Source organism: Bemisia tabaci, chromosome 4, assembly GCF_918797505.1.
Source record: "Bemisia tabaci chromosome 4, PGI_BMITA_v3".
NCBI lineage: Eukaryota > Metazoa > Arthropoda > Insecta > Hemiptera > Aleyrodidae > Bemisia > Bemisia tabaci.
In genome coordinates, this window is record NC_092796.1 from 3459141 (window position 1) to 3475128 (window position 15988).

A 15988-nucleotide genomic window follows, 5' to 3' on the forward strand; every position below is an offset into this window, starting at 1 on the left:
CACTTGAAAGACATTTTATTTAAATAAAAAAACACTTGTTTCTTTAATTCTCTATTTGTTTGATCTTTTTTGATTGGCCTAGCACATCTACAAATTATTTAAATTAAAAAGGACTAAAGGTCCGCTCCCTGGCCGCTACGCGGCCCAGCCCCTGGATCGGACTATTGCGCCGCTGCGCGCTGCAGACTTTTTTCATAATTTATTTTCATGAAAAAATATTCTCCATGACGTCCCTTACATACTTCCCTAATTTTTTTCTCTGAGAAGAATATTCTGTAAAAATTTCACGCAATAACGTCGGTTTCCTCTCCTTTGATAAAATAAAATGAGAGTGAGGATTTTGAAACACGCGGTCTTGCAGCTTCGCCGTCGAAGTATTGAGAGACGCAGACCTCAAACAACCTCCCCCCTCAAAAAAAAAAAAAATATTAAAACTAATTAAATATGGATGGGTCTACATTAGGTACATTCTAATATCCATAGCAAATGTCTCTTTTAAACAAATGAAGGAAGAAAAACTGTCCGAAAAGTAAGAAAAACCACTCGAGGTATGCTTTTCCTTAGTTTTGCTCTTAAAATAGAGATCAGCAGATTCTTGGCGACTGATGTGCTGGAAGGAAATGCTTACTCCTACTGTTTCACTACTCAACTTTAATTTTCCTGTCAGATGTTGCGCTTTTATTCGACGATCAAGACATGGTTTAATAAATTGTGGTCATAGTTTCAGCACTCAACATGTTGCTCTGCATCTCAAGAGACGGTCAGATAATCGTTCCTGCCAATGAAAAAAGATGGAGATAAAAACACCCAACCATTCCCTTATAACAGGGGAGGGGGAGGGGATGGTCGCTTTTTTCATTCTTTTCTAGAAAGCAAACTTTCATGACATAATTAGGAAAGAATCATTACATTTCAGTCGTGTTTTTTATTTGACTTTGTCTTTTTAAGTTCGCTTTTGCTACTTGATCGTGCAATAAAGAGAACTTTGCGAACAATCATTTTTAGAATATAAACGGCCAAGACAAGAACAGCTAAACAAAAAGCAATCACGTCCAAAAGTATATATTTGTAAAATGGCAGGGTAACGGACGCTGGCTTCAGGTGATGTGCTCCTTTATGTCTAATGACGTACTCAACCCAATATACAGCCCTCTCCAAACTGGTTGCAGGCAAATCGCGATAAATTTTTGCCAGCCTCTTTGAATTTTCCGCATACCTGTGTAACAGAAAATCGAAGGCTTTAATAGATCTCTGCGAATCGGAGTTTCGCTTTACAATAATAGAATCCTGATCGACACTAATCAAGACACACTTTTATATCAACCCCTGTGGACGAATTACAAAACAATATTATTAAGTTCAATTATTTCTGCTTCACGGATGTGCTGTTCAAAGGCATGGCGCGTTCTGCGATCTATCGATATTTCCCCGTTTGAGGGTGTGGTAGATAATCGATTATTAAGGGTGTTCGCAGGCAAACACCCTCCTTATCGATACTTTTCCACAGGTTTAAATGACCGATCAATCGATATATCGCAAAGCACGCCATAACGCATGAAGGCGCGCGGAAACGCGGGACGCGTGTCGTGATATTGGCAAAATGGACTACATTTTGCAATTTGGACCTATAGATTCTAGCCCGGTTTAAAAACAACGTATGTGCCATTAGTTTCCCTATGCACATAAGTGTTTTTCCAGAGGAGCCAGAATTTATAGTTCCAAATTGCAAAATGCAGTCCAAATCTGCCTGAGTGTCTTACACAGGAAGTTTCTAAATAGTCTGCATAAAGAAAAAGAGGAGGTGTTTGCATTTCAGAAATCTTGGATTTTTTTGATGACATAGGTCGGTACGGACGATTTTCATCATCGACTTTCTTGGTACATCACGGGGTAAACAATCCTCAAGATACAAACACCTCCTTTCTTTTCTCTATGAATGGTCTGTGCTGCTCTCCGATCGGACCACCAGTTAACAGCTTTTGAGGGGACCCACCTAATGCAGACAAACCCGAATCGGAGGAATTCGCGATTTCTAAGGGGAAATGAATGATATCTACAAGAAAAGTACTTTTCTCAACAAATTTCATGAAAACTTCTTCAGAATTTATTTCACAAGTTGAAAAATGAAAGTTGAAAAATTCTTATCACGCCTAGGAGTGGGAGTTTTGCCATTTTGCTTCTTTGCATTGAGGCCTGTATGCAGGAGCCTATAACTTGTCGACCAATCAGAGAGGATTACAGTTTTTGCTCCATTTTCGCAGCAGGTAATGCGTCAGCAGTGATCCTAAGCCTGCGAATACATCCGTGCCGCGCGGACCTTCTCTAAACTACCGTGCTGAGGAAAACGCCGTATGAACATTCGAGAGTTGCCAAATTTCCTTCGTCAAAATTTTCGTCTTTGAGAAATGTCGTGAGCAATTTTCCTTAAAATTTTTAGGAACTTGAGGTGAACTGGCGAACAAAATTATCTAATAAATTTGAAAAAAGGTATTCATAAATTTAGCAGGAAATTCGTGTTTTACCATGGGAAATTTCGCAACGCCTGAAGGCTCATACGGCGTTTTTCCTTAGCACGGCAGTGTACCGAAACGGACCGCGTGTGGACCAAAAGCTCGTAGGAAAACGCTTCCCCATCTTAACTTGGCCAAACGCGTGACGTCACAGAGTCACGAAGCAGCCAATAGCAGCACGGAGAGCGGCACCCGGGAACACAGTGCGTCAGTTGCACCGATCGCACCACCGCTCTTGATGAGCAAAATTTAAATGTCAGCTAAAAATAAAACGATCCGTCTAACGAACCAAGTTTTTTTGCTGGAACAGATTTCAAAAAACGTAGCGATTAACGTCATACGGTAGTGTATCTCACGGTTTCATTCACCTTCATTGTATCAATGATGTAAATGAACGGATCAGTCAGTCACAATGTACTCATCAACGTGGAAGAAACCGTGCGATGCATGGCGGTGATGGATGTTCTACAACTCTGCCGTGCTAAGGATGAACGCCGTATGAACATACAAGAGTTGCCAAATTTTCCTCGATAAAAAATGCACTTTTGACATCATTAATACATATTTTTCCTTAAAATTTTCAGATATTTTAGATGAAATTGCGTACAAAATTGTCTAAAAATTCTAGAAAATAATATTCACAATTTTCCCAGTGAATTTGGTTTTTATCGGAGGAAACTTGGCAACGTTTGAAAGCTCATACGGTGTTCTTCCTTAGCACGACAGTACCAGTGACGATTTCTCAATCAAAATTGTACCCAGAAAGGTGGTCGTTATGATCTCATTTATTTTCCTCTGATTTGCACGCAGCAATTATTTTCATTATACAATTCTACGACGTGCAAAATCGAACTATTACGAAGAAAATCATATGATTTTGTAGAAAAAGCATTAAAGAACGCAAGCCTGTAAACCACGGGAAATCGATCCTTCGATGTCGTCGATTTAGTAACTGATGAGTATTTTTTGAAGTCTTCTGCAGTATCGACATAGGAATAATTTTGCTGCATCCTACGAGAAATAACCCAATCCATAACTTAAAAATTTCCTACAGTCATTTAAATGCTCTGGAAGTGTAATTAAGATGACAACCGCAACTATCGTACGAAATCCAATGCTTATCGAATCCAATTTCATTTAGTGTTATGAAGTTACCACCAAATATGTCCTGTTATAGCATATTAACCCTCCCTGTCGACGGAATATTAAAACATCGCTCGGAGGTTTTCTCAAGTAAAAATAGTTGACGATCACGATCAGGGCTTGTAATCCACTCTTGTGTTGACAAAGATATTTTCTGGATTCTTTGGGAAGAGACGATGCAATTTTAAAGAATTGAAATTTTTTGGAAATGATGGAATAATAAATGGAATATTAGGATAATTTTTGTAAGAGGGGGTAAGAAAATTATATGAAATCACCGATTCAATTTTATTTTGCGAGTTGCGTCAGTCTTGCGGTCCTTGTAGTTCGTACCATGGCAAGAGAAAAGTCATGTGCTTGTGCATGGTTAAAATGTGAAATCACGTATCTCTACTGCGGTGTTTGTAAATCTTTTTTTCCCCATCTTTTTAATTGCATCTTTTTTTTAAGAGAAACGAGTCAACTACATTGCTAGAAATCCGACGGAATATTCTGCTAATTGAGAAAAAAAAGGGAGGTTTTCAAGAAAGTCAGTCGACCAGTTTTCCAACAAACAAATGAATCACGACACGAAGTCTGCCACGCTCCACGTAGCAAATTTTGCGATACGTGTTGTCGCACTTTAACCATCGATGTCGGTCTGCTCAGCGCTTTGGGCTGCCGCGGACGTAAGAGAAGCTATCGCGCCTTCAATTTTCATGTACGCAACACAGATAGCCGTTGGACACGAATAGTTGCATCGCAGGTCCAGTGATGGTTACTGGATTGAGTCATTATCGGATTGAAATTGTTGAAATGAATGCAGCCGCGATGTGGAGGAACACAGTGTATGAACCGTGAAACTTTGCAAATGAAATGTGCAAGTCCTAAAAAACTCGTAGACCTGGAATATTTCAAAAAAATTGTCTGCGATTCATTCTATCATGACTGAAAATTTTAAGGAGCAATATGAATAATTTCAAAAATGAATATTTTATCGAGTGGAATTTGACAACATTCAAGTACTCATACGGCGTTTTTCCTTAGCACGATACCCCCTCCCCCTCCCCGTTACAGCAACCTCGTGGTTTTGCACTTTGATCTGTTGATAATCAAAAACAGTTGCTTACTATCAGCTTACACTTAATTTTACAATTTTTGTGGGTATTCAAGATGATATACAAGGACAATCTTATTTCGAAGTGTTTCTGTTGGATATTTGTTTTTGTCGGCTCGCAATCAGTTATTTACTCATACGAGAAAAGTTATGCCATGTATGAACTGATCCTGAATCTCAAGAGCGTAGCTAGAGATTTCAATAGGTTCAGATTTAAAATAAGCTCTTAATGGCTTAAGTACACTTTGAAATCTAATTGATACGCAATACAATAGACCACTAGACAAGGTCTGAAGAAGAAAACGTCACACGTTTTCTCTTCGAAATCTCACACAGAAAACAGTTCACACAATGAGACGTTTTGAAATCAACTCCTGAGCGAGCTACATTATATTAACAGGTCTTTTAAACACAGATCAAATGGAAATTCGATTATGCAAATGCATTGCAAAAAGATCGGGATTTTATCGACGGCAATTTTTCGGCAATTTTTTTTTTATTATCGTACAGAAAATCGTGTTAAATTTAGATAAATTTCGATTTTATCGAATGCGATTTTATGGAGCCATTATTCTTTCATTCTTAATTTTTGGGTACAGTGTGGACCAAAATTCGTGAGAAAGGCCACCATTTGTTAGTGCTGAGCTTATTCATAACCTTAGGAGTAGGTATCAAAATCTGAAAATAAAGGAGATTCCAGGATATTTCAGAGGGTCTTAGAACTTCCAGGGTAAATTTGTTTTTATTTTTTTGGCCAAGTAAACGCAACTTCCTCTCTTAAAAACTGCGCCCCAGAGAAGAAAAATGCTAATCACAATTACACGAGTAATTTACGCCTGATGCAACGGTGCCCTGAAAATATCACTTTCATCGACCAAAAAATCAAGTTTTTCACCCTAAAGAATCCAAAGACCGTACTCTCCTGAAATCCGCCTTTGACTTGAATTTCGAAATTAGATTGCTGGATACATCGCTCATCAACCATGACCAAGCAAAAAAATAAAATTGATTCTCGAATCTTCAATACCAAATTTACAGTGTGAGAGGCCCACAACACGGTCTGTGGGGTGTTCCTCTGCGTTAGCAAGCATGAATACTGCCTTGCCAAGGAAGAACGCCGTATGAACCTTCAGGCGTTGCCAAATTTCCTTTAATAAAACTCGAATTTCCCAGTAACTTATGAATATTTTGTTTCCAGTTTATTAGATAATGTTGCTCGCAAATCCACCGAAAAGTCCTGAAAAATTCAAGGGAAAATTCTCATAACTTCCTTTGCAAATGAACATTTTATCGAAGGGAATTTGGCAACTCTCGTATGTTCATACGTCGTTCTTCCCTAGCACGGCGGCGTGACTGCATGAATAAAAAAGAGGTAAGAATCACGAAAATAACGGAATCATGAAATGCCTGGTAACGTGACGGGAACGTGGCTGACGATTCCTTGAGTGTTTTAATGATGCTTAATTTCCACTTCTGAACCAAGAGCAAGTGTGTCATTATATTTTCTGCCATACGGGTAGTTAGGTCGTATCCAAAGTAATCGTGAAATTTCAAGAGCTTGTAAGTCGAGACTATGTGCGTAGAGCTCCTCAGTAGCCGACTTAAAAACGGAATATGCTTTGAAAGCGGTGTTAAAAACTGATGGCTGGGTACCGGCACTAGTGCGCACCACACTCAACAAGTTAAAAATACTATTGTTTGATGTTAAGGTGATTCGATGGACGCCATATTTTGTGTCAGAACGGCATGCGATATATCTCATCAATTGATTCCATTTTTTCAACCACTCGTCATTTTTCTCCCATTTTGAGATCGCAATTCTGTTGTCAGGAGACTAAAGCACTCACTTACCAGTTTTAACAAAGAAATTCAACGTAATGAAGGCTTGGTTTTTTTAGAGAGAAAATATCGCATTCGAGTGCAGTTTCGATTTCAGTATCGAATGCGATGTTTTCTCTCTAAAAAAAACCACGCATTTATTACGTTGAATTTCTTTGTTAAAATTGGTGAGTGAGTGCTTTAGTCTCCTGACAACAGAATTGCGATCTCAAAATGGGAGAAAAATGACGAGTGGTTGAAAAATGGAATCAATTGATGCGATATATCGCATGCCGTTCTGACACAAAATATGGCGTCCATCGAATCACCTTAAGTACTATTCAACCTGGATTTTTCAGACCTCGACGTTGCGTCTCATGCAGAAAAATTTCCGTTTCGATCGGAGCGTTCAATACGGATATCCGCACTGAATTATCTTAGGGACAATTGGCATTTATTGCCTTTAAACAACTGCTTGGTCATGATATCGTGCACCCGTCGATCTATAACTGGAATGTATTACCTTTTTTTGGTGTGAAAGAGATTCAATCACTTTACTTACGAGGGTGTGTACACGATTTCGTTGATTATCTCGGTAAACTTTTCAAAGGTGAGATCGTCAATGGAGGCGCCTTGTCCGACTCCAACGTGTTCGTAGTAAGCCACATTGTGAAACTGGTCGGCGAACATAGGTAGCCCGAGGACTGGCACTCCAGCACTCATCACTTCCACCAAACTGTTGAAACCTCCATGTGTGATGAATAATTTACAGTTCGGATGCGCTGAAATGTGTAAATTACTTAGCTTAGCATCGGCTGTCATGTTTTGCGTAACATTCTGATGAGGAACAAGTGTCGTGAAGATTTCCGTTTATCCTGTCAAGGGGCCAATTCAGGTACAATAAGGTTCAGATATCGACAGTGAAAGTACTAAACTATTTAAATCGATGGGTTTACTTAAAAATTTCCGCGTCTATTTTATTAAGAGGAAATTTTGAGTCATTTTCTACGCAACTTTTATGTCAATATTCTACACCGAAAAAAATGAAGGTGCTACACTAACATTGTTAAAGTTAGTTAAAAACTAGAAGGCCATGCCCCCTGGCCGCTACGCGGCCCAACCTCCAGAGGGCGCTTCGCGTTCTCTTAGGCCCGCTCCGACAAAAGAACGACCAGAAAAATGAAATTATTTGCAAGAGTCCGAAATATACGAAGTGAACGAATATGTCAGATAAGATGAATTAGAACTGATATTTCTTTAAATCAATTGACCGGATCAGTTTCAATTCTGATTTTAATGATACTTGGAGTAGATTCGAAGGAATTCTTTTTCGGAGTTTTGCCTCGATTCTTGTTAAAGGCTACTACTATTTTTTGTGACCGTCAACCCAGGAAAAAGGATTTTAGTCCGACGAGGGACGATTTTAAACAAAACGATTTTTGCCGAATTGGGTCAAAACAATGAATTTTGACATTCGGATGAACTCTTGTTTGTGTACGATTCGAGCATCAAGTTCATTTTTAGTTACTTGTGCCGGTAGAGGCCGTAAAGTTCCATCATAATCCTCAAATCGTGAATTAAAATTTTGGATGCTATGCGTCTCTTTCAATACCACGTGCTTTTACTACAACTTTAAACAACCTGAATATCTCTGGTTTGGTTCAACAGGCTTTGGCTTTTTTTATTCGGACATGTTAGTTGAATACTCCTTTGTGTTCTGGTGTCATTGACTCAATTTTGAAGATTGCGGACTTAAGTCCCTCCTCCTAAAAAAAGTCATATGCAGATTCAAAGTATTAAATTAAATTGTAACATTCTTACCAAGGATTGCATCTTGAGGCAACCAGGAGTGTTGGAAAATGTTTTTCGGATCTCCTTCAACTTTCACTGGCCATTTTAAAACCACTCTTTGCTTCACATTTTTCAATGTCTCAATGAACATCCTCCTTACGTGATCGGGAAACAAAGTTGGATCCAAATGTGACCCGAGACTGAAGTAAATTACCCCTTCTGGCGCTTCATCCATGAATTTTTTCAGATCCTGAAAAATTAAGGATTCTATTTTCATATTAATTTTTTGGATAGATATTTTTACACACAACGCAATATAACAAATTGGAAAAACACCGCTCAATGCGAGAATACAGGAATACTATCCAAAAAAATTAGAGTAGGTAATTGAGGGGCTTGGAAGACAAGGCGCATAAGAGCAGTTTTAGACATTCGAAACTAGAGATTAGAGCCCAGTCGCCTCAGCTGCGTACCATAGCTCGTTTTATGCTGGTATTTCAACATATGAGCTACAGGGAAACGACGGTACCTCACCCAAAGCACACTAGACAAAAGCAGGAAGGAAAGGCGAAGAAGAAACAGAAATCCGGGCTATTTCACGTTTTTCCATGTTGAAAAAGGCAGGACGGAAATAAAAGTAAAGTCGTGTGCTCAGAAGCATGTCTTTGATCAAAACTGAGGTAAGCGTGTTTTTTGGTAGTTGAAAGTAAGGTCTATCAGAATACCAGGCGATTTATTCTGGGAGTCATTTGAGGCGGAGAAAACAGCGAATGGGGTAGGTGCATTGTTCGTTTTGAGGAGACGCGGGATAAGTGAGACCTACCTTCACTTTAAGTCCAACTGCTGGCCTCAATTTGGCTTAACTGAGCTGAAAATTTCAGAAGACTTTCATGAAGGTGTGAGAAAAGCACTTGTAAATTTTGAAGGTATTCGGAGCACTTTATAGGTCCGAGTAAAATCCAGAACTTTAAACTCGTTTTTTTCGAAATAATAAAAACTGCACTTATGCGCCGTCTTCCAAGCCCCTCAATTAAAGTTTCATTTGTTACTGAGTATTATTCAGCCAGAAAAAATGTATCTGAAAGCAACAGTGAGATTCGTGAAATAAAAAGATACGAAGCAAAAAATTTATAAAAATTATATGAAAATTCACAAGTATTTTTTTTTTCATATGTTTTATCTTCATTCGTATTTTTTGTTTTCAAGTGTGACAGCTCAGTTTTTTTCTCACATACCTTATTCTAGCCGCGCAATACTGAGCTCTTAATCAAACCATATCAGGAGAATCGTATCGTTGAGCATATTGTGTGCAGCGATGATAATTACTTTCGAACATCCCGGTATCCTTTATTAGTATATTTTTCCCGACTTATTCGCGAGCAGGATTTTTCCCTGGGACAAATCGAGTGGAACGGCCCGTGCTGACTAGGCCTTACCTTGTTGACAAAGCCAGTTAAAGTTTCAACGATCAGGCTGCAGGGCACAAATGGTTAAGCACATTTGGACCGCGTCAAGCAGAAAAGAACCAAGCCACATCAGCAATTTAATCTTTTGCATGAAAACGGTTATGCGGATTTTAATGCAAATTTCAGTAAATTTTCTGCATGTTACGAGACAACTTCCTTGAAATTTTCAAAGAAATGCGCACAAACATTCTCCTGTAAAAATGGAAATTGCTCCGTCAAATTTAGAAATAGCTGATGTGGCTTGGTTCCTTTCTGCTACAACCCTGGTAAAAATTGGCAGTAGAATCTGTGTTCCAAAATACCATAGACCTTAAGCCGGCTGTAAGATTTCCAATAGCTTCTGTAGCCGGCTGTATAATTTCTTATAGCCTTTTACAGCCGATGGCGATTAAGCAACAGCCAGACGATAAAGTTTATGCTAAACGTTACTAAATACGGATACTAGGACTTCGTTAGTTTTTGGACTGCCGCTCTCTTTTTGTGCCGTAGTATCTTGATTTATTTTGCGAGGAAAGCTCCGTACTTTTGGAGGATGCCTGTCATTCTTAATATGTTGGAGCGTCTTCAATTTCTTATGATACTGTGCAATACCTCTGGTGTGAAAAAGTTGCTTCAGAGAAATAGTGGCACGCTGCGGCGCGGCGCGGCGGGCGAGCAGAGAGCGCGAAACGCGCATTGGCGCCTACAAACCCAACAGGGATACTTCACGCATTGCGCAATGCGTGAAGTATTCCTGTTAGGTTTGTAGGCGCCAGTGCGTCGCCGCTCCGCTTTGTGTTAGGCTCTAAATTTAATCTCGCGGAGTCAGCATTTTTCAACTCATGATTTTGCAATGTTTGCACACTCTGTATGGATTATTCTCATTTTAACTGACGAAAAAAAAATATGTTTTAAAGGAAAATATAATGTGTGTTTTGTAAATATTAAGATAGTTCCACACAATTTCTTTGGCCTTTTATAGCCAATGGCGATAAAGAGTAAAGCCCGGCGATAGGAGCTGTAGCTCGACTGTATACTTTTTTATAGCTGCAAATAGCCCGGCTATATGATTTGATCCTTTTTCTACAGCCAGCTATATGATTTTCAATAGCCTTCTTTTGTCGGCTATAAGAACTCCTATGGTATTTTGAAACGCAGCTCCTATCGCCAATTTTTACCAGGGAAGTGGTCCATTTGCTTAACTCCATTACATTCTATTTTTTCTATTATTTCACGATAACTGGAATAGTTTTGTCGCCGTAACAGACAATACATTTTTCGGTCATATTTTTAGCAGTAATGAGAATTACTCAAATTTTTTTGCATTAATCTACACAGGGTCACGCGTTATAACGCTTTTCAACGATTTATCGCTTTACTTTTCAATTTTAATAAATGGCTGAAAATGTGCTGTCTGTTACGCTGACTTTTTACCGCGTAACAGACAGTACATTTTCAGAATTTACATAATATTAATTGAGAAGTAGAGCAATAAATCATTAGAATGCGTTATAATACGTAACCTTTTGAAGATTAATGCGAAAAAATTGGAGTGATTTTCATTACTACTAAAAATATGCACTGGAAAAAAAAACACATTGGATCTAGAGTCCAGACTCTTGAAAGCATTGACAAGAAAAAATACTCTTGATTCAATCGGAATCTTGCTTGAATCAAAACGAAATCCGCTTAAATTAAGAGGCTTGGTTCTTGATTTAAGCTAGATTTTGATTGAATCAAGAGTAGTTTTTCCTGTCGATGTTTTTAAGAGTCTGGACTCTAGATCCAATGTGTTTTTTTTTCCAGTGTGAGCGAAAAATGTGTTGTCTGTTCCGGCGATAAAACGCCAGTTATCGTGAAACCAGGCATGTGCGTACCTGGGGTAACTGGGTCGTTGGTTTGGTGTCCATGCCGGCAACTTCGACGATATTCGGAGCGTACGGTCGAACATACATCATCGGATGCGAGTCGACGAGATGGAGTGAGATATTAGCGATGAGGTCCTTGACTGGAGGCAAGGCTTCCGATCCAGGGTAGTTGAAGTACTTGCGCATCAACCCCTCGTGCCTCGGCAGGAGATAGAGGTGTCCGCCGAGAAGGTCGAAAATGGCCATCATGGTGTTGTGCACACGTTGCCAGAAGCTCAACTTGACCGTGTAGGGAAGCCTAAAATCGGGGACGTATGAGAGTGGGTTGGGGTTGCCCGTCAAGGAGGCGAAGAGGGGTGACATGAAGAGAGGGTGGAGGTTGATGACGGGGGCCCCGAACTTGTGGCCGAATGCGAGAAAGGACTCCTGTTGCATTGTCGCCTCCATGATGATCAGCTCAAAACACTCGCGGGACCTGATGAGCTCTTGGAAGGCCGAGCTTTGGAGGGTCCCCTCCGTTACAGTAGAGAATTCTGACCACAGCTTCCAGGTGTAGCCAAATCCCGTCCTTTTTCTGGCAGCCACAAAATCGAAACCTGTAAAGTATTAATGCAACTCAGAATCATTCCTTTTCGAGCTCAGATTCACCAGTATAGTTTACAAAGAGGGTGATGTGAAGAATACAATACATAATGTAATCTTTGCATGACGCCAAGATTTGCGATCCAAATGTAGAATCCTACGTGAAATTTCGCGACAAGTCAAAGGGTACCTAATTCCATTCTACAACTACGCGACCCCATTGATTCTAATGTGAATCATTTTTTTTGAAACTCGGAATATATAATCACATCGACGGTGAAACCACCAGACCACGTATCTCGGTTTGCAACGTCGTAGACTTCCTGTCATACTTTATTTTTTATATGAAAAACCACTCAACGTCAATTCTTGAAAACTTCAACTGCAAGGAGTGATATCGGTTTGTTTTCCTTTACAAAAGTAAAATGGGAGCAGAGATTCTTAAACACCGCAAACGAGATACGTGGTCTAGTAGTTTCACCGTCGATATATAAACTGAACCATATAAACTGAAATATATACATCGGCTATATCAAACTTTCCACGCATATGGAACCATTATTAAAGATTTTCATAATGCCATTGACACGATTTTTCCAATCATGTGAACTAGGTATATACCTTTCGGTTCTGGAGTACTGATATGGTGTCACTAGTTTTCACTGGAACGAAATCTCGAGCTCAGAAAAAGTTCTCATAGTGGACGCTGTAACGGAAGGAATCCTCTAATTATGAAGAAGACTGTATTTCTATATCTAGTCAAATTCTCCAGTTCTTGCACAGATAGGGAGCAAATACACTAGGGTACGCACAACTGCACATAGCAGCACAGGCTTGCCGCTTTGTGGAGGTGCAGGGACTCCTCAGCTGCAGCCATTAGGAAACCCTTGCTTATGGATTTGCTATACTTATCGGACCATGAAGAGTTTAACTTACTATGGAGGTGGATTCGTTCATAACATACTATATTCCTTCCAACACGGCCTTCATTTAGAGAGCTTCTCGTCAGATCAGAGCTCATTTTCCTCAAAGTTTCACATTATGACCCAGGTTTTCATTGCCGCAAAGCGACCTCCTAAATACGCGAAACCCTCAAGAGGGGTCGGCCTTGCGTGGCATGAAATGATTTTTTATCTAGTATTCTAATTTCAAGTAATACCATTAGTAGAAAGGAGGAAAATAAAACAGAACCTTGGATTGAAGATGAGTTTTGAGGCCTGTGGACCACAATTTCCTTGTAATTGGGCAATGGCTGCTTTCGTTTGAAGACCGGAGCTACGTACGCTGTGACTTCGTGACCTCTCATTGCTAGTTGCTCCACGACAGGAGAAAACACCTTATAATGACTTGTAAACTCGTGCGGAAATAAAAACAAAATTCTGGCTGGTGTCACCAAGTTCACGGTGGCCAAAAGAGAGATTCCGCAAATGAAGTATTTCACTGAATTCATTTTGCCAACTGCACATGCCAAGGGAACGTTGATCAGAAATAAAAAGTCTTGTAATTCGACCTACTTCTTTTTTAACTTGAAAGAAAATATTCAATGCTGACGCCTTTTAAATTCTATCTGTCATTTTGATTCGAAAATGATCATCTTCGCACTTATTAATAATTGTCTTAAAGGGTCAATTATGTCATTTTATCAGTGGTAAAAATTAATTTTAGCACGAAGGCATCAATCAAATAAACTTTGTGTAGGAACGTACTTGGCTTTTTTAGGACATGAACGGGGGAAGGGGGGCTTTCGACACACACGAACTTCACAGGGTTATGAATTTGCTGGGTGAGATCAGGATAAAATTCTGAACTCTTTCAGTGATAACAGAAATTTAAACGTACTCAAAAAAAAATTACATTTCCTTCCCTCTTTTAACTTCGAGCTGTATATAGAAAACGCTATGCAAAATTAAAGAAATGTTGAACGTTTGAACATCAATTGAAGTGTTGAACTTCAATGGTGTCTCACAGTTTTAACTAAATTAGTTTTCAAATGAAAATAAAAGCATTCTCACTATCTACAAAACCTTGTTTGAAAGTCAGTCGCTTTATCATTTACGAATTATGTCACGCACCGTATAAACAATCGAGATGTACATAAAAAATTCAAGAAGTTCATGGTGTGATTACTGTGGTCCCGAACAGACGTGTTTCTTAGGTAATTCGGTGAGCACTAATATCGCTTAAAGGTATCAAAAGCTTCGCATTTATCTAAAGCCGACGCCTGGCCATGATTATATGCCGCTCACTTGAGATAAAAATGAAGAAGAAGAATAGAAAGTACTTCTTAATAGAAAATTCCCATTCATAATTCCAAAACGTTGAAGAGCAAGGTTGGTGCACTCGATGGAAACTGCAATGAGTTCTACCCGCTCTGAGCATTAATATTAACCGTTGAAATGTTATATTATAAAATTTAATATCTAGGATAACTGCCCAAGTATCACAGTGCAACGGAAATATTGGAAATATATAAACTGCAATTTGATTTCAATGAAATTGTAATTTTTTTCCCATTAAATTGCAATATTTTTACATTATTTGTAGATTTATGCCCATCTTAAACAATGAGCAAAATGAGCTTCATGTGTCAGAAAGATAGGCAATATGCGATGCAATGAAAAATTGCAACTTATTTAAATTTTATAGCAATAAGTTTCAATAAATGGGGCCCCTTCAAATAGGAACTAGGCAACATACACAACACTCAGTGGAATTGCAATATGTTTACTTAGTCCAGTACCAATAGATCTAAAAAGGGGGGTATGAATGCAAGAAAGAGGTCAGAAGAGGTTAAAGCTGATTCTTATGTATTTTTGGTCGCTGAATCCGAATTTGATGCTTCCCACCAAATCCGCCATGTGCGTTTTCCGGAAAAGCCGGAAAACTGCCGAAAATCACGTTTTTACGCGCTTTTCCGGGAATAAATAGCTTAATATTCGTCGGAGCGTAAAATTAGAAATCAGCAAAGGTGTAGCCTAGTACATTTACCGTCATTTAATCGTCACATTTCGGGCTATTTCATCGTTGTTATTGCGTTCCCTCTATTTGTATATCGCTGCTGATTGTCTGTAAGCGAGCAATTTCACTCTATAACGAAAGTAATCTTCCTTCAGCCAAAATTGGACGTATTTGAATCAAAAGAAACTACATCCGTTTGGACATAAGCCTTGCCAACCATGCATTCGTATGGATCTTTGGGATTACGTCAGAATGGATATGGTTCCTTTTAATATAAAGACGTTCAATTCAATGTGCTTCCTAATTACTTGTTTTTTTTTTTGCTTTTTTTTTGAACACTGAGGACAGGTGAATTGCCTGCGTGTGAAACTAGAAAAAGCTGTTTTCCATATTATCATTTCGCTTCAATGAAAGTAACGTGTTACCTAATATCTCAGAAAGCTATTTCGCGACTTACAATTACTTCCTGCCATTTGCTGGTTTATCCTCAGAAGAACTCTTTCCACACCACCTTAGAGAACCCCTTTTCAAAATCAAGACTTAACCGTTACCAAAACACATATGACTTCAATTGATGTTTGTTTTGCTGACGGCTAACTCATCAATTTGAACTGGGAAAAACCGACGAGAAAACTTCATTCTTATCAATGGAACTCTTTCCACACCACCTTAGAGAAACCCTCGTTAATATAATCAGTTGGCCATCATCAAAACACAATTCATGTTAGTCAAAACTCATGACATCACTGTGTTTTGGCGATAGCCATCAGATTATTT

General features: G+C 39.0%; 1 protein-coding gene across 1 annotated transcript; it reads right to left on the bottom strand.

The window, feature by feature from the left end:
* Window positions 1–905: 905 nt before the first annotated feature.
* On the bottom strand, window positions 906–14452 carry LOC109031307 (UDP-glycosyltransferase UGT4). Its single transcript, XM_019042756.2, has 5 exons — window positions 13445–14452; window positions 11681–12267; window positions 8389–8608; window positions 7130–7349; window positions 906–1216 (listed from the first exon to the last, which is right to left on the bottom strand). The coding sequence occupies exons 1-5, from the start codon at window positions 13701–13703 to the stop codon at window positions 913–915; spliced, it is 1590 nt and encodes a 529-aa protein (XP_018898301.2). The 5' UTR covers window positions 13704–14452; the 3' UTR covers window positions 906–912.
* Between the last annotated feature and the right edge of the window lie 1536 nt (window positions 14453–15988).

What these genes read in the sequence shown, in the direction of transcription:
- LOC109031307 (XM_019042756.2), bottom strand. Translation starts at nt 13,703, where the DNA reads ATGAATTCAGTGAAATACTTCATTTGCGGAATCTCTCTTTTGGCCACC. An exon ending in AAACTCATCTTCAATCCAAG is followed by an intron (nt 12,268 to 13,444) that starts GTTCTGTTTTAT and finishes AATACTTTACAG; the next exon opens with GTTTCGATTTTGTGGCTGCC. An exon ending in CAACGACCCAGTTACCCCAG is followed by an intron (nt 8,609 to 11,680) that starts GTACGCACATGC and finishes TTAATTTTTCAG; the next exon opens with GATCTGAAAAAATTCATGGA.